The 19,512-nt window shown below is 38.0% G+C and overlaps 1 protein-coding gene and 1 long non-coding RNA gene across 2 annotated transcripts; both read left to right on the top strand.

The window, feature by feature from the left end:
- The first annotated feature begins 256 nt into the window (after window positions 1-256).
- Window positions 257-7,346, top strand: LOC105785843 (uncharacterized). Its single transcript, XR_001131225.2, has 4 exons — window positions 257-485; window positions 564-1,267; window positions 1,378-1,500; window positions 6,663-7,346. It is a non-coding gene; the product is annotated as an uncharacterized LOC105785843 (long non-coding RNA).
- A 7,085-nt stretch (window positions 7,347-14,431) lies between these two features.
- LOC128034058 (uncharacterized) lies at window positions 14,432-15,694 on the top strand. Its single transcript, XM_052622675.1, has 3 exons — window positions 14,432-14,676; window positions 14,737-14,993; window positions 15,555-15,694. The coding sequence occupies exons 1-3, from the start codon at window positions 14,432-14,434 to the stop codon at window positions 15,692-15,694; spliced, it is 642 nt and encodes a 213-aa protein (XP_052478635.1).
- Window positions 15,695-19,512: the final 3,818 nt, after the last annotated feature.

The following is a 19,512-nucleotide window of genomic DNA, read 5'->3' as shown; positions in this document are numbered from 1 at the left end:
ACCAAAAGCAAAAAAACAAGACCATCAATCGCATCCGATCTTCGACCAAGGTAGGACCCAAAACAACCGCTGTGGAAAGTGACCAGATGTATATCGCAGCTACTATAAACATACCTAAAATCATCCACTAACAAGCCCTCGCCTTCTATCCCGATCTACCTCCTCTTGAATCGACAACGGTCCATCCTCTACCCAACATTCGTCTCACTTCCGGAGGAACCCTTCCCGAGCCAACAGGTGCGCAACTGTGTCCCCCCCCCCCCCCCCCGGTTTAATATAATAGAATTTAAAATGCTCAAAACCTAATAACATTTGTCGAGCATCCCTAATATATCCACTGATTTTCAATCTGTCAATCCCGGCATGTTTGAGTTTGGAGATGACCATTGCTGAATCCCCTTCTAGCTCCACCCGTCGAAGCCCTAGATCCCTGGCAAATTGAACAGCATGCACACAGGCCAATGCCTCCGCAACCGCCGCATCAGGTATATGCTTTTTCCAAAAATAGGTCGATCCTAGCATATAACCCTCTGAGTCCCTAACAAGCACTTATGTACTTGCAGAATGGAGATGACCATAGAATCCAGCATCAAAGTTTACTCGAACCCACGTGTCAATTGGAGGCTTCTAAACCAACAAGTCAGTAGTCTCCGAATATACGCGCTCCTTCAACAAAGAATCCATCTCTCTGGCATAACCCAGCACAAAGATAAGTAAATCCTAACTAGATTGATAGATTCCCTCATGAATGATTCCAAATAGCCCAAATGGTGATGATGGATAATTGAGTTTGCTTCTCATCCTTCCCAAACAGTTGTCCTATCCATGCAATGGGTACATCAACTAAATCATCTGAAAGAGTCCAATTAAAACCCCCAATTGTTGTCAAATTTCTATTACTCCAGGACAGTCTTTGCACGCATGAAGATTTGTTTCTAGACCAATACCGCACCGCGGGTGCATTTTCTATCCACCCCACTCTTGCGTTGAAATAGATTAGATTTTGTGGGGATGTAATTGTTAATAAATCGCTAGCATGTAATTTTCATATTTTCAGGCACATGAGCCTCCCATAATTTTCTGTAAATAATTCTTGTATCCTGCCCAATGTTGTTGTATTTGTCTCCTCCGTCCTTGGGAAACCCCGCAGCAGCAATCTGTACCTACTGCAGACAGTATACTCCCCAGACCCTTCCGGATACCATTTCCACCGATCGTTCAAGTCATGAGAAGCTAATGGGATACTCAAGATTTTATCCACCTCTTGGTCAGTAAAAGATGCCCTAATCAACTCCTCATTCCACTGCTTTTGGCTACCATCAATTAGGTCAATTACCTTATCAATCCTACTAACACGGTCTTATTGAATCTTGCAAGGTTGATTCCCAGGAAGCCATACATCTTCCAATATTGATATCGAATGCCCATTTCCAACATGTCAACCACAACTCATCTGTAAAAGGCCCTTTGCAGCCCAAATACTCCACCAAACCAAAGAAGGTTGACTCCCTAACTTTGACTCCATGAAACTTTTATTAGGGTAGTACTTAGTTTGAGAACACGCGCAGCTAAAGAACTAGGATTATTCATTAGGCGCCACCCTTGTTTGGCTAACAACACGATATTAACCTTCGACAAACTATGGAACCCCATATTTCCCACCTTCTTTAAATCACACAATCCATCCCACGAGCACCAATGTATCCCTTTCTGCGAATTTGATTTCCCCCACCAATAACGAGACATTAAAGCTTCCAAATCTTTGTAAAAAGTACTAGGGAGTAAAAAATAGGACATAATATAATTCGGAATGGCTTGAAGAATCAATTTAATAAAAACGACCTTACCACCCTACGAAAGACGCTGATTGTACCACCCTCCAATCCACTCAAGAAAGTGCTCCTTAAGACTACAAAATGCCCTTTTTCCGTTACTACCCACAACCACTAGCAAGCACAGATAAACCCACGATTCATGGTACTACAAACCCTCAAAATATCCTCAATATCTCGACGCATTCCTTGGATCACATTCGAACTAAAGTAAACTAGAGATTTTCCAAAATTGATCTATTGGCCCAAACATTGTTCATACTCTCAGGATTTCCACCACATTTCCAACCCCTTCAATTGAAGCCTCTCCAAATACCAAACTATCATCCGCAAACAATAAATGAGATACTCGAGGCCTTGAATGACTTGCTTTTACTCCTTTCAAGAGTCCATCGTGAGCCAATTTCAACAGAGAAGTGAAGCCCTCATTGCATGAAAAAAAAAAAAGAACAGACTTAAGGGGTCACCTTGACGCAACCTCGGGTTGGCACGATATTCCACCTAGCTTCTCATCCACAACTACCGAATATTTGACCGAGCGAACACATCACATGACAAGGTTAACCTAATTCACGTCAAATCCAATTTTGAGTATAACCTCCTAGATTAAATGCCATTCCACCTTGTCATAAGCTTTGTTCATATCCAACTTCAGAGCAAAACTACCTTTAATCCCCCAACGCTTCTTCCTAAAAGAATGAAACAACTCAAAGACCACAAACGTATTATCTATAATCAACCAGGTAGGTACTGAGGCACTTTGTGTCTCGTCAATACAATGAGTCATAACCCTTTGTAGTTTATTAACAATCATTTTAGATATAATCTTAAATAACACATTTCAAAGACTAATAGAGCGAAAATGAGTCGTGTTCTGTGGGCTACAATTCTTGGGAATAAGAACAATATTTGTATCATTAATGTCATCAAATAAAGCACCGTTACTAAGCACATGCAAACAATAATCACTAACATCCTTGCCCATAATATTCCTAAATTGTTGATAGAATAAAGTAGGCGTACCATCTCTCCTTGATGGCTTAGTGGGTGGCATACTACAAAAAGCTAGCAAGACCTTCCCCGTAAAATTAGTACAGAGATAGCTATTCATATCCGTAGAGATAGAACTCGGAATGCCTGATAACAAATAGTCCATATCCCCTGTCCCTTGGTTGTAAACAAATCCCTGAAATAATGGCAAGCCACTTTCTCAAATTCATCAGCCCCCTAACCATTCGTCCATCAACATATATGATCTGATCCACAACCTTAACAAGCGTCGATGGGAATCCAACTTATGGAAAAACATTGTGTTGTGGTCACCATATTGCAGCCAATTAGCCCGTGCTCTCTGCTCCCAATACCTCTCCTTGTCAATCTCAAGATTAAGGTTCATTTTGGCTAAAACCATTTCCTCCAGCACCTCATCGTCAGGCTCCCCCTAACCAAAATGCTAAGCTGATCCTATAGCCTATCAATTTCAATTTCAATTTCATTGTCACATCCAATTTCAATTGGTCTCTTACTCGTTTAGCCCAAGTTAGTAAACCATCTCTCAACAATCAAATACGATTAGGAACAACACTTATCGAACACTCTTAGGGGTACTTAATTTCTGCTTCACACGATTCTTCCAACAACCAAGAAGCTTCAAATCTAAAACATTTTTTCCTTCGACCCTGAAGCACAACTGTAACATCCGTTTCCAAAAGTAACGAGCAGTGGTCAGAGATAGAGTGAAAGCAACGCGTAAGTCTATAATTTGGGAATAATTCCTTCCAAGCCAAGCATGCAACCCCTCTATCGATGCGCTCACGGATATTATTCTCAAGAAGCTTACCTCTTTCCCAGATATACCATTGTCCAACATATCCCAGATCAATCAAATCAGTATCATCAAGCGTTGCTCTAAAATCATCCATATTTCTTTCAGGCCTTATTCGATCACCCTGTTTCTCGTAGGAAAAAACAATCTCATTAAAATCACCCATGAGAACCCAATGGTAATCAGCTTCGACAAATAATTACCGCAAAAATTCCCAAGACTAAAAATAACTACCCTTAATTGGTGACCCATAAAACTAAGTAAACCACCACTGATAACCATCAAGATCCTCTTCTACCAGAACATCAATATGATTTATAGAATAACTACATAATTGTATTTTACAATCCTCCTTCCAACAAAGGGACAAGCCGCCCCTCGACCCCTCACTACCTACCTCAATCCCACAAGGAAACCCAACATTTCTACGCACCCTCTCCATCCGAGTTTTCTGTAGCTTCATCTCAATGAAAAAAGCCTTACTGGGGCATAAATTCTTTAACACATGTCAAAGGCGACGCACTGATCGAGGGTTCCCCAACCCTCGGACATTCTAGCTTAAAATTTTCATGACACCCAGCTGCTTTGCCCCTAAAGCCAGCTGATGTTCCAAAAGAGTGAACAACAGATTGTTCATCAACAATGTCCTTCGAATCTATATGCACAAAAATAGGATTGGTCACAGAAATACATGACCACTTTTTCCCTTCCCTAATAGCTAACGGTGAATCCTCTTCAACTAGACTCATATTCGAATTTACATTCTCTGCACCCTCAGAATCATAATGCTTCTAACCACCTAAATTCAACCCCAAAGTAATACCCACATTATTTGTTAGGGTACTATTTTGGAAAATGCTTTGAATATCATGTCCCCCAATCGAACTTCTGCATGAAAGCCTTCGCGCTTCATCCATTTTGAAGACTTCACCTTCTTACATAAGCCAACAACTCTTTCCTACCATTGCCCTTCACGACGCTGCCTTAATAGGTAAGTCCCATTCCAGAGGTAACTCCCTACGTCTGTGAACTATATGCACCAAGCAAAAACCTTCAAAGTGGCTCAATCTCCCACAAAGGAAGCAAAAAACAAACAATCTTTCATACTAAAACCAATCATATATGCTGCTTTGAGAGGATAAAATAATCTTATTACACCTTTTCAGAGGATCACGAATATCAACTTGAACACTAACCCTCATATAAACCCGAAAACCCCTACCCATTGCTTTCATGTCATATTCCAAGAAAGTCCCAATAAAGTTCTCAAACTGTCTACCCATCACCTCCGATATCAAACCAAAAGGAAAATTGTGGATCTGAACCCAAAAATCCACAAAGATCAACGGAACTACCATCGGATCTTCCCCCTTCCTTAGACTATGAAATACCAATAAATGCCCATTGAAAGTTCAAGGACTTCCCTCAAGAAATCTATCAAAGTTGATCTCATAATAAAATTTAAACATAAAATGTTTCTCACTTAAATCAGATATCGTCACTCCATGCGGGTGCCAAAGATTCGCAAGAATGGACTTCATCGCCTGAAATTGAATGACATTAGTAGTTAGAAAAATGCCCACCATACAGAACTCGTCCTCCCCCTTCTCCTCCCTGTCCAATGCCATATTCCATCATTCTTTCTCACCCCTTTCCAATGGCAAATTTGCCAACACTCGTTCCATTTCAGTGTGAGTGTCGCCACCACCTTCCATCCAAATATCCGAACAAAATGCAACAAAACCCATAGAAAAAATAAGAAAAAAGTGTGCCACGAAAGCAGGCAAAAAAACGAGCCAAATAGTAGATGATATGAGTATTTTGTTATATTATTATTTATCTTTTAAGAGTCAATTGTTAAATGCTTATGTGAATGTTATGTATTTAATTTTTAAGACTTTTATGTAGGCCCCCTTGCTTATTTCTTTATTTATATTCTTTATTTATATTTCTCTCTTATTTTTCTCTCCTACATATTTTGCCCTTTCAATTTCTTTTATTTTTTCATTCTTATTTTTTCATTTATTTTTCGTCTTTTTTTTATACTTTTTCTTCTAACAAATCCCTAGTGTCATGAGTCGCATATCTAAGCCGGTGATGAATGCACATAGAATAACTCATGGAGGTAAACTAATTAAATGGGGCTTATTTGACCTACTTAGACTAGCTCAATTCGTGGAATATATGAAGAAACCTACCTACTTAAAATTAGAGTTACCATGGTGAATATTTTAAATCCTAAGGAATAATATTGTATAAAGTTTAAATTTCTTAAGACTCCCATATTGTAAATAACCTTTAATCTTAACCATCGATGTAATTTAAACTATACCGTTGGATTTGGAGGAGCTCAACTGTACATAGAGGTCTTCTCACTCATTTGTAATCATCCAATTATATACCATTTAAAGTTATTAAATATATTTGAAAGCATTTACTCAAACTCTCTGTGTGCTTAATTTTCTTGTGGCTTTTCTATTTGATTCGAGTTCTTTTGTCTTTGAGTTGCTTCCGCTTTATTTCAGTGCCTTACAGAAATTCCATTGTGAATTCTTATTTTCAAAAGTAAGGTTGACTTAGGTGGATTTAAAATAAAGAAATCACTTAAGGTCATGCGGTTTGCCAAGTTTAAGTTCTAGCCCTGTGACAATTGGTATCCGAGTCGATGTTTGAAGGCGTCGGTTGAAATGATGAAAAGAGTAGATAAACAAAATGTCCCAATGGAGAATTGTGGGAGGGGCAAGAATTAAGGAACTTGAGGGAGAGCTTGCTATGTGCAGAGCTACCATAGGAAAAAAGATGTTGCCTCTAATTCCTAAGCATTATAAAATGGATCTCCCTAAGCCGAAAAAGTTTAAAGCGACGAGGTCCGCGAGGGATATGGATAATTTTCTCTAAGGGATGAAACAATACTTTCGTGCAATAGATATTAAGAATGATGCCACTAAGGTAAATACTGCTACAATTTATTTTACTGATGTCACTCTGTTATGGTGGCATTGTAGGTTCACAGATGAGAAATGGGGTGAAACTGCAATTGAAACTTGGGAGGAGTTTCAAAAGGAGTTGAAAAATCAGTTTTACCCATAGTACACTAAGGAGGAGGCTTGGACTAAGTTGTATTGGCTTAAGGAACACGACACTGCTCAAAAGTATGCCAAAAACTTAAATGAATTTATGCTTCAAATCTCTGACCTAAGTGAGAAAGAAGCATTCCACCAGTTTAAGCATGGGTTGAAGCCTTGGGCAAAACAGGAGTTGTGCTGACAAAGGCATCACCAAACTTACCATGTCCATGGCTGAGGCAGAGTCTTTTTCGAGCTTGGTCCAAGGAAAAACAAGTTCGAGTTTTCCAAGCCCAAAGAGACGGGCAATGATGGGGAAGACCATGAGGAAGAACAAGATCAAAATGAAAACGGTGAAAATGGTAAAAACAATGGTAATGAAAAAGCACATAATGAAAGCCTAACAACAAATCGAGGGGCAGGTAAATTATGTTGTTAATGGGAAACCACATAATGGTGGTAATGGTGCTAATTACAGTATTTAGAATAATTTAATTTAACGTTTTTCATACAGATGATTAATTTTGAATGCCCACATGAAGAAACATGCATTCTATAGATTTTAAGCAAATTTTTACGATGATTGCAACAAAGCATAAAGTAGGAAAATTATCTTATGAACTGCCTATACTCTCTATTTTTTACAACTTTTTTGAACGATTTTACAACTTCCATGTATCTTATTGAAAAGTATTTTTATTTCTTTTGTTTTAACTTTAAATTAAAATTATGAGAAAAAATATATAGACCGAGGAAAATTCATATTAAGCATTTAGTTTATAATATTTATTTAATAAATTTTATTTATTTCCTTCATTATACGATTACAAACAATATCTCTCAAAAACTACAACCAGAATAAATCTAGAGTGGGACATGGCTTCAACCATTCGTTCAAATCGTTGGCACAATTTAAGCATTATAAAAGTAAGAAGACCATAACATATCAAATTAAAATTAAAGTACAAAGGCTTAATCCTAAATTTTAGCATATAGGACCAAGATATGGCAAATTTAATCACTTATTCTAAGGGTAGTTTGTTTGGTGGAAAATGTTTTTCGGAAAACATTTTTCTTAATTTCCGGTGTTTGTTTTGTGGAAAATGAATTCCTATAGGAAAACATTTTCCAAACACGGGTAAAATCAGAAGCAAAATTTCGAAAATTATCTTACCAATTTCTAATCCGTAAGACATTTTCCCTTTTTTTTTAAGCAGTGGTTCTCCCTTATCCTCCGCCTCATCATCTTCGTTTCTCACCTCACCTCACCATCTCCGTCCGTCATCTCTATCGGTCGACCGTCGGTCTTACCTCTGTATTTTGAAGAAACCTTAAAAAATTAGCAGCCACATTCAAAAAAAGAAGGCCCAGAAGCAGTGGTTCTCCTTCATCCCTCGCCTCCTCATCTTCGTTCGTCACCTCACCTCACCATCTCTGTCCGTCATCTCTACCGGTCGACCGTCGGCCTTACCACAGTCGAGAAAAGAAGACCCAGAAGATTTCTCTCTCTGTCATCAACATGTATTTTTTTCTTACTTGTTATTCTTTTAAAAATCCAAAGTGTTTGTTGAAGCTTCCATTGTTGAAGATTCTCAAAGTGTTTGTACTGAAATTGTTCGTATAATTTATTTATTTTTCTCAATTGTATGTGGGTTTACAAAAATTTTTTATGGTGTTCAACTGTTACTTTTGAACTGCGAGATTTTTAATTATTCAAACTAGAGTGTTTGAGATTTTTAATTCTTTATGGTTTCATGACATTGATTGAGAATGTGAACTGGAGGACCGATGAACCGTCACAGGGTGGTAATGAATATGTGGATGAGGTTCTAATATATTTGGAGACTCTGGTTTCTACTGCACAATAGATTTTGCCACCTCAAGTTCTTAAAAGAGTTCTACAAGATGTTCTTTCTCACATATCAGAGAAGATTGTTGATACTTTACTTGGGGATTTTGTTAAGAGGTTTAATGTAAATGCTATTATAGGGCTTGATGTAGATATTCGCTTGTTAGAATCTTTTGTAGATAACCTGGCTCCTCTGTTTTCTGAAGGGGATACAAATCAGTTGCAAAATGCACTTGCAGAGTCAAGGCAGTTGATCAATTTGCTTTTGAGCAGTCTTTCAGAGAATTTTCTGAATCCGGTAATTAGAGAGGAGTTACAATGCCCTGGACTACAGGAAAGTTATGACAACCTCAGAGAAGTTAAGGGATCCTTCAGATCGGCTATTTGGTACCTTTGGGAGCAGGGGTGCCAAGCAGAATTCAAAGAAGAAATCTTTAGATGCATTGATAAAAAGACTCCGGGATGTGAGCTAATTTGGCCTGGAGGAGGTGTATTTATGTCTATGTTCTTTCGTCTGTTGCCTTTGTTGATTGCAATTGCTGATATTTCTAGTATATTGCTAGTTCATTTGCTTCATAGATATCAGATGGTTGTCTGCCTTTTTACCTGGTTGTATTAAATCAATAGATGTCAGTTGAAAATTTTGCTTGCATGTATCATTCATTGATTTTACTATCAGTTCTATGAATTTTTTTGGGCCATAAGTGATTTTTTCTTACCAGTTGCGTGAGCACGTTTCGCCATATTTCAAAATAAAAAACTGGGTTCTTTGCTTGTATTTTTTCATCTCTAATGGATGGCAGCCTATAGTTTTGGGGTAATGCTTGATCTAGTAGTAGCTTTCAAAGAACATAGCTGATTGTATGCATATGGTTATGTATTTGTTGAATGCATACATATATACATATTTATGTCTGTAAATGTGTGCATTGGGATAAATTTTATAGGAGTTAGCTTTGTGTTACAATTTAGATTGGTTGGCTAAGGAATTGGTTATACTTGAGAGCGGCTGAATTTTGATAATGATGCTATCTGTGTTGTTTGTAAGACAACAAAAAAATTGTTTTTATTCTGAGCGTAATTGAATAGAAAGGCTAGATAGATTGATTAAATGTGGCTGCAGGAGAAAAAAGAAAACCAGAAGAGGGAAGGCAGCATGAATATAAAAGCACCACCTGAAATATGATAGTTGTAAAGCTTATTGGCTTCATTTGTAATGTAGCAATAAAAAAAAAGTGTGGAGGGACATGGAATGAATCTTCAATCATTGCACAATGTAATACCCTAATTTTGCCCGGCCCAAATCAAATAAATAAACAAAAATATATAAAAAAATAAAAATAAAAAACAAAATTATTAAAAGTCCATCAGTCTAGCAAACCCAAAATACAAGCTAAGTCCATTTACAGATAGCCTAATAACCCAAACACTAAACCCAATTAGCCTAAGCCCAATAACCCTAGCCCAGACTCAATGCAAGCAAAAGTCGGAAGTAAACAATGTGAACACATACAGTAAATCAATTACAGTGAATCATCCAAGGAAGATGGTTGCTAATCAACAAGGCTCGTCAAAATAAGAGTCAAGAATGAGACAAAATACTGAGAAGCCCCAGTTTACTCCTATTCCAATGACATATAAAGAGCTGTATCAGAATTTATTTAATGCACATGTTGTTGCTCCTCGTTACTTGAATCCTCTACAAACCCCGTATCCAAAATGGTATGACACGAACGCACAATGTGACTATCATGTGGGAATTTCAGGGCACTCAATAGAAAATTATACCGCTTTCAATAATGTAGTAGAATGACTTATTAAATTGGGTGTTGTCAAATTTGATGACTCACCCAGCATAGAAGGTCCATTGCCCAATCATGATGATAAGGGAGTGAATATGTTAAGCGAAGGTACAGGGGAAGAGGTCAAGACTGACATTGCTGAAGTAAAAACTCCATTGAAAAGGGTCTGGAAGGAAATAGCAAAAAGAGGGTTAGTTATTTCAGGTTTTGAGGAAGGGTATGAGATGAGAAATTATTGTGAATTCCACCATAAAATAGGGCACGAAATCCAAGAATGTGAAGGATTCAGGGCTTTGGTTCAAAGCATGATGGATAGCAAGGAGATGAGGTTTTATGAAGATGCGGAAGAAAGGAGGAGCATATGCGCGATAGAGTCAGAAACAGGGACTCCAAAAATAAATCATCCTGTGGTCATTATCTCACGCCCTAAAAGTAATGAGGCTAAGGTTCAGGTAACACCATAAATTGTAATCACGAAACCGTCAAGTTTCACATATAAGTATGACAAAATGGTCCCTTGGAGTTACGGATGCAATGTGACAATGCCAGGAAAAGAAGTTGAGGGCAATATGGTAAAAGAATATCCGGAAAGGGGTTCTTATACACGTAATAGGAAACGTTATGACACTCAAGCAGAATTGCCAAGAGAAATGACTCTGATGGTAGAACAGAGGAAAGGGAAGGCGGCGGAATCTGAGCCATTGGTTAATGAACCAATAAAAGAAGAAGAAGCAAAGGGATTCTTGAAGTTCTTGAAACATAGCGAATACAGTATCGTGGAGCAACTGCATAAACAACCAGCCCGTATTTCAGTATTAGCTTCGCTCTTAAGCTCAGAAGTACATCGAAATGCACCGATGAAGGTACTAAATGAAACATATGTGGCCAATGACATTTCAATCAATAAGTTGGATCGGTTGATCAATAATATAAGTGCTGACAATTTTATTTTCTTCAATGATGATGAAATACCGTCTGGAGGTAGGGGTCTACTAAAGCTCTACACATTACTACCCGATGTCGGGGGGACACATTACCGGAGGTTTTGATCGATAATGGATCCGCACTGAACGTATTGCCTTTGTCCACTCTTAATCGACTACCGGTGGACAGTTTACATATGAAAGCCTGCCAGAATATAGTAAGGGCATTTGATGGAACGGAAAGAGGGGTTATAGGAAGAATTGAAATACCATTAAGGATTGGCCCAACTACTTATGAGGTGGACTTTCTAGTAATGGATATTAAGCCTTCCTACAACTGTTTATTGGGAAGACCGTGGATACATTCGGCAGGGGCAGTACCTTCATCATTACATCAGAAGGTGAAGCTAATATCAGAGGGCCGATTGGTAACAATAAGTGCAGAGGAGGATATCATTGCGATGGTAACAGGTGATACACCTTATGTAGAGACCAATGATGAGGCAGTGGAATATTCTTTCTTGTCTTTGGAATTTGTGAACACAACGTTTATCGCTAAAGGAAACAGAATTCTGGTACCAAAGATATCTAAGACTACTGTTATGGGTCTACAGTTGATAGTAGGAAGAGGAGCTTCGCCAGGGAAAGGATTGGGAAAATACCTTCAAGGAAGGATTGAAGCACCCATGCTGAAGGGAAATTTTGATCGCTTTGGCCTGGGTTACAAGCCAAATATGAAACAAAAGAGGAAAGAAGTAGAGAAAAGATAGGAGAGAAGAAGGGCAAGTTTGAGCGGAGAGGAAATCAAGTGGGGGCCTTTGACCTTTCCCCACATATCTAAATCCTTTGTGTCGGGTGGGTTTATTTACCCTGAGCAAGGGGTGTCCAGAAGGGAAAACATTGAAGAAATGTTGGAAAATGTTCACATCAATGCTATAGAGACAATGGAAAGAAGGACCTTGCTGGAGATTTGCCCTTATGAACCTGGGAGTGAGCTATACAATTGGACCGCGGAAGAAATACCTGTAGTATTTAGAGCTTATTCAGAGTAATGTTCAAAACATTATTGTTGTTTTTAGCCTAAGAATGATAAGAAATCCTTTGTGAAATAAGCTTAAGTCTGAATATCTTTATCCTAATAAAATACATCTTTGTATTCATTTTGAGCAATTATTCTTTTATTCTTTCCAGGCAAGTAAATATTTTTCATTTGATTGATTGTCTTCCAATTTATTTTTTTTCATTGTATTTATAACCTGATTGTACAAATAATTGTTCATAAATTTATATATTTTTGTATATTCTTTGGTGTATCCCCATAGGTCCTCAAATATCAAGGACATGAGTGATGTTGTTTCAAACACGGAGTCTCTTTTTGGGCAAGACATGTGTTTGGAAGGATCTCATGACTTTGAAAATGACGAAGACTGTGGTGTATCTCCGAACTTGTTGAGAATGGTGGAACAAGAAGATAAACAAATCCTACCTCAAAAGGAATCATTAGAAATTGTGAGCCTAGAAGAAGGAAAAGAGGTGAAAATCGAAACTGATATCACCGCAAAGACAAAACATGACCTCATTGAGTTACTCCGAGAGTTCAAAGATGTTTTCGCATGGTCATACCAGGATATGCCAGGGCTAAATACTAGCATTGTGGTACATCGTTTACCTATAAAAGAATATTGTAAACCAGTTCAGCAGAAGCTCAGAAGAATGAGATCTGATATTGTGTTGAAAATAAAAGAGGAGGTCAAAAAGCAGTTCGATGCTGGATTCTTACAAGAGGTCAAGTATTCAGAATGGGTAGCAAAGATCGTCCCTGTTCCTAAAAAGAATGGAAAGGTATGAATGTGCGTGGATTATAGGAACTTGAATAAGGCTAGTCCAAAAGACAATTTTCCGTTGCCGCACATTGACACTTTGGTAGATAACACAACTGGCTACTCATTATTTTCTTTCATGGACGACTTTTCTGGATACAATCAAATAAAGATGCATCCTGAAGATATGAGGAAAATCACATTCATTACCCTATGGGGAACATTTTGTTATAAAGTAATGCTCTTTGGATTGAAGAATGCAGGAGCAATGTATCTATGTTGAGATACGATTGCAAAATCTAGAACTGAAGAAGATCATCTCCGAGTCTTGAGGAAATTATTCTTAAGATTGAGAAAATTTCAGCTCAAGCTCAACCCAGCAAAATGCATATTTGGAGCCAGATCAGGAAAGTTGTTGGGCTTCATAGTCAGTAGGAAGGGGATTGAGATTGACCCGGATAAAGTTAAAGCAATATGAGATCTGCCTCCTCCAAACACTCAAAAAGAGGTCCGAGGTTTCCTAGGAAGGTTGAACTACATTGCCCGGTTCATTTCACAATTGACTGAGAAATGCGATCCAGTATTTCGCCTTCTAAAGAAACATAATCCGGGAGAATGGGATGAGGAATGTCAGAAAGCTTTTGACAAGATAAAGTAATACTTGGCTAATGCTCCAATACTATCACCGCCTAGTCTAGATAGGCCATTGATATTGTATCTAACGGTGTTTGACAATTCCATGGGAGCGTGTTGGGCCAACATGACGAAACAGGAAAGAAAGAAAGAGCAATATACTATCTCAGCAAGAAATTCACTGATTGTGAAATGAGGTACTCGTCCATTGAAAAGTTGTGTTGTGCTTTAATTTGGACAACTCGAAGACTAAGGCAATACATGTTGTATCATACGACTTGGCTGATTTCAAAGTTGGATCATTTAAAGTACATGATGGAATCAACTGCTTTAAATAAGAGAATGGCTAGATGGCAAATTCTGCTCTCTGAATTTGACATAGTATATATAAGTCAGAAGGCTATAAAAGGAAGCGCAATAGCTGGTTTTTAGCCAACAGAGCCTTGGAAGACTATGAGCCTTTGAACTTTGATTTTCCAAATGAGGACTTAATGTATGTGGCAAACACTGAAGAAAACCCTCGAATAGACCACATCTGGAAGTTAAATTTCGATGGAGCTTCAAATGCTATAGGTAATGGAATTGGGGCAGTCTTGGTATCCCCAAGTGGAGATCATTATCCTGTCACTAGCAAGTTGGACTTCGATTGCACAAATAATATGGCAGAATATGAGCATGTATTATGGGTATTCGTGCGGCCATTGAACGTAAAATCAAAGTGCTAAAAGTGTATGGAGATTCCGCATTGGTGATATACCAACTCAAAGGAGAATGGGAAACCAGAGACCCTAAGTTGATCAGTTATAAAGAGCTGGTTCTTGAATTGATTGACGAGTTTGATGACATCACTTTCTGTTATCTCCCACGATATGAAAACCAGATGGCTGACGTACTGGCTACTCTAGCCTCGATAATTAATGTGAACAAGTTAGAAATCATGAAGCATATTCAGATGAGCATATGTTAAGTTCCGGCTCATTGCTACAGTATTGAAGATGAGGGAAAAGCTGATCACCCTTGGTATCAAAGTATACTACAGTATGTGAAGAATCAAAAATACCCTGATCAAGCGACAGAAAATGACAAGAGAACACTCAGAAGAATAGCCATTGAGTATGTCTTAGATGGGGAAGTGTTGTACAAAAGAGGGAAAGATCAAGTGCTGTTAAGATGTGTAGATGCCATGGAGGCTAGAAAGATCCTAGAAGAAGTCCATGAGGGCATTTGCGGAACCCATGCAAATGGTTTTACAATAGCCAGACAGATCATGAGATTTGGATACTATTGGTCTACTATGGAAGGGGATTGCATTAGCTATGCCAAGAAGTGTCATAAATGTCAAATTTATGGAGATAAGATACATGTAGCTCCATCACCTCTGCACGTTATGACTGTTCCGTGGCCGTTCTCCATGTGGGCCATGGATGTTATTGGGCCAATATCACCGAAGGCTTCGAATGGGCATCGTTTCATCTTTGTGGTCATTGATTACTTTACCAAATGGGTGGAAGCTGCTTCATATGCAAATGTCACGAAATCGGCGGTTAGTAGATTCTTGAAAAAGGAGATCATTTGTCGATATGGAATGCTTGAAAGAATCATATCCGATAATGCGTTGAATTTGAATAATAACACAATAGCGGAGGTTTGTAGTCAATTCAAAATCTGTCACCATAACTCGTCGCCATATCGCCTAAAAATGAATGGTGCAGTGGAGGCGGCCAATAAGAACATTAAGAGAATTGTGGGGAAAATGACTGAAACCTACAAGGATTGGCATGAAAAGCTATCATTTGCTCTCTTAGCTTACCGAACATCTGTTAAGAGCTCTACTAGGGCAACACCCTTTTCTCTAGTTTATGGGATGGAAGCCGTTTTACCCATTGAAGTGGAGATTCCTTCTCTTCGGATATTAGCTGAATTGAAATTGGATGAAGCAGAATAGGTTCAGTCTCGATACGACCAGTTAAACTTAATCGAAGGGAAAAGGTTAAAAGCCATCCAACATGGTCATATGTATCAAAAACGGATGATACGAGCCTATAACAAAAAAGGTTCGTCCCAGAGAATTCCACGAAGGGGATCTGGTGTTGAAGAAAATTCTTCCTATACAAAAGGACTTTAGAGGGAAATGGATGTCAAATTGGGAGGGTCCTTATGTCGTAAAGAAGGTCTTTTCTGGTGGAGCTTTGATTCTAAGTGAGATGGATGAAAAAAACTTGCCAAATCCTGTAAACTCAAATTCAGTCAAGAAATACTTCACTTGAAGGAAAGAGACCAAAGTGAAAACCCGCAAAGGGCGCTTTGATTCCTAAAAAAAAAAAAGTAGAGAGACCAAGGTGAAAACCCGCAAAGGGCGCCTTGAGATCAAAGGGAATTTGAGTGGAAAACCTGAAAAGGGCGGCTCAAATATTGATCAGAATGGGATATGAGGTGATCAGAGCAGTTCAAATTTTGATCAGATTGAGGTATGTAAAGATCTTGCTATACCTGAATCAACAGAAAAGGGTATGCGACATCTTGGAGCATTGACAAAGTACTGTAGATCTCCTAAATACATGTCAAACTTAGAAGAGTCTTCAGAAAGTTCGTACAGAGAAGTTCAAGCTGCGATATCTGGGGCATCTAGTTTTTATACTATTCATATTTGCTTCCTTGGAATACTTCATTCTTTTTCAAGATACAAGTTAATTCCTTTTTTATTCTCAATATCCTTGATATTTTATTCATTGCAAGTTATGCTCTCAAATCAAGTCTATTTCTATCCATTGTTGTGTTCTCTTTGCAAGCAAGTTGCATTAGAATAAAAGATTAATGGACTAATAAAATTTTCACAAAGTAAGTTCTGCATATTACTCGAAAAAGTTTCTAAATAATACAGTAACCTGAAACAGAACTTTTGTTTAGAACGAACCAAGTTTAAAGGTCAGAAATCTAAGAAGGAAAAGTCTGAATCAAAACAATCCTTTTGGATTTTGTTGACAAAATATTGATTGAACAAAATAATCATGAGTTTGTAAGAAGAGATCTCTTTGGTAGAAAATTATTCATGCATAAATTTTGGATGTCGCACTTTAAGAGTGGTATAAAGACCAAAGAATTACACGTTTGGCATCTTTAAATGGCGATGGGAAAGGATTGAGAAAAGACCAGATCTCCTCATTTTGTAGTTACATCTTGAGGATGAAGATACAACTTTTTGCGACCCAGAGGATTGAACTTGTAGGTTTACAGTAGGGGCAATTTAATTAAATGTTTCATTGAAGACACCGGCCAAGAAGGAACGTGTTGAAGCATGGCCGTGACAAAGCCTTAGTAACTTCGAGTAATCAACCTAAATGGGATCATTCTCGGAAAAATAAAATTTTGCATTCATGCAAACACCATTCACACATGTCTAGTTAGGAGCATTTGATTCATTTTGATCATGCCATCCTAATCATTAGGCATAATTAGGTTCATTATACAGGTCATGTTCCCCAGAGAACAGATCAGAGAAATTATAGATCTTGTCTCCCTAAGCAATAGCGGAGCAGATCGAAGACGGCGAATCTTATCTTCAAGAGTAAGGAAGCAAATTTAAGCCACAAGTCCTATATCCCTGGTCAACAATGGAATAGACCGAAGAATTACAGATCTTATCTCCCTGAGATTACAACGGAGCAGATTGAAGCCGGTAATCCTATTTCCCTGAGATTACAGTGGAACGGATTAAAATAATGGATCTTATTTCTCTGAAGTTACAGTAGAGTAGATCGCATCAGGTCTTATCTCCCTGAGATTACAGTGGAATAGACCGAAGAATTACAAGTCTTATCTCCTTTAGATTACAGTGGAATAGACCGAAGAATTCCTAATTGGAAATGGTGAATCTTATCTCCCTGATGTTACAGCGGAGCAGATTGAAGCCAGTAATCCTATTTCCCTGAGATTACAGTGGAACGGATTAAAATAAAGGATCTTATCTATCTGAAGTTACAGTAGAGTAGATCACATCAGGTCTTATCTCCCTAAGATTACAATGGAATAGACCGAAGAAATTACAGACCTTATCTCCCAAGCGGTGTAGAGAAGCAGATTAAAGTCACAACGGTGGATCCTACTTCCCCAACATTGCAGTTAGAAAGATTGAAGCTGCAATAGTAAATCTTACTGCCCAGTCGGTGCAGTGGAACAGATTGAAGCTACAACAACGAATCTTACTTCCCCGACATTGCAGTTAAACAGATTAAAGTTTCGAGTTACAAATCCTATCTCTCTGATATTGCAGTGGAGTGGATCGAAGCACCAATTCCTATACCTCTAAAAATGCACCAATTCCAACACGACCGGTCAAAATTGGCCATTTTTAGAGTCTTTGCTCCATTCCCGTTACACAACAACGAGCAAAGAGGGGTAGCTGTAATACCTTAATTTTGCCCGACCCAAATCAAATAAATAAACAAAAAATATATAAAAAAATAAAAATAAAAAACAAAATTATTAAAAGTCCATTAGTCCAGCAAACCCAAAATACAAGCTAAGTCCATTTACAGATAGCCCAATAACCCAAACACTAAACCCAATTAGCCTAAGCCCAATAACCCTAGCCCAGACTCAATGCAAGCAAAAGTCGGAAGCCCTAGTGGTTGGTGCGCCGCTCCTGCCTTCAGCACGCGTCGAGCCTCCACGCCACTCACACCCCAGTTGGCCTCCGTACGTGCCACGCCCACTGCTCCGTACGGCCGTACCTGTACACAAGCAGACAAGCAAAAAACAAACAACAAACAGCAGCAATGAGAAAAAAGAAACAATGAGAAAAAAGAAACAAAAAAGATATTTGTTGTATTTTTATTTTCATTTTTATCTTCGGCTATAAAGCCATTTTCCAAATTTTGTAAACATTACGCACAATTAACACACAAAAAGAATCAAAAAGCAATAGAAGAGTTCTTTGGAAGGTGATTTTTCAAAGTTTTCTTTCTTTTTTCTTTTTGATTCTGTTCTTTTTCGATTGATATTACTTTCTTTTCCCTTCTTATCAAACATATAGATATATAAGAATAGGTATAAATTAAAAAGGAAATTACCTTTAACAGCGTCGTTGGATCTTCGCTCCCTCCGTCGCCGTCGGTGTCTGGGCGGAGATTAATCGGTGTTTGGATAGCCGAGTTTTGAATGGAGAGCGGCTAGGGTTTCATTGGCTGTAAAATGGCTGAAATGTGTTTACTTTTTTATTTATAAGAGCCATGTAAAACGACATCGTTTGAGGCTTGTTTCAATACCTTCAAAACGGTGTCGTATAAGCCATACCCGATGATCCGACCCGAACACGGCCAAATCCGCGTGTTTTGGTCTAGGAGGGAATATTTGCGCCACTAGTCCTCCTGATTTGTTTCATTGATTTAATTCGGTTTTTTGTTTATTTTCAAAATTTGCCCCACATTTTCGATATTACTTCATTTTGGTCCATTTGCAGCGCAGCGTTTGAGTGGGCAAGGAATATTTCCTATTTTAGTCCCTATGTTATTCGCGCTTTGTAATTTGGACTTTTCCTTTTGTTTATTTCAGATTTACCCCTAAATTTCTGCTTTAATTCCAAATCAGCCCATTGTTTTATTAATTAGTTTAATATCAATTTATTATTATTATTTGGTATTTTTTATTATTGTTATATTTGGACATTTTCAGTTACTTATTGTTTTACATATATATTACTTTATTATGCACTATTATTTTTAAATTCTTTTATTTTATTATTATCATACATTATTATTTTAACTT

This window comes from Gossypium raimondii, chromosome 1 (assembly GCF_025698545.1).
Source record: "Gossypium raimondii isolate GPD5lz chromosome 1, ASM2569854v1, whole genome shotgun sequence".
In the NCBI taxonomy this organism is placed as follows: domain Eukaryota; kingdom Viridiplantae; phylum Streptophyta; class Magnoliopsida; order Malvales; family Malvaceae; genus Gossypium; species Gossypium raimondii.
The sequence above is the reverse complement of the archived record's forward strand: the minus strand, read 5'-3'. Positions and strand labels throughout refer to the sequence as shown.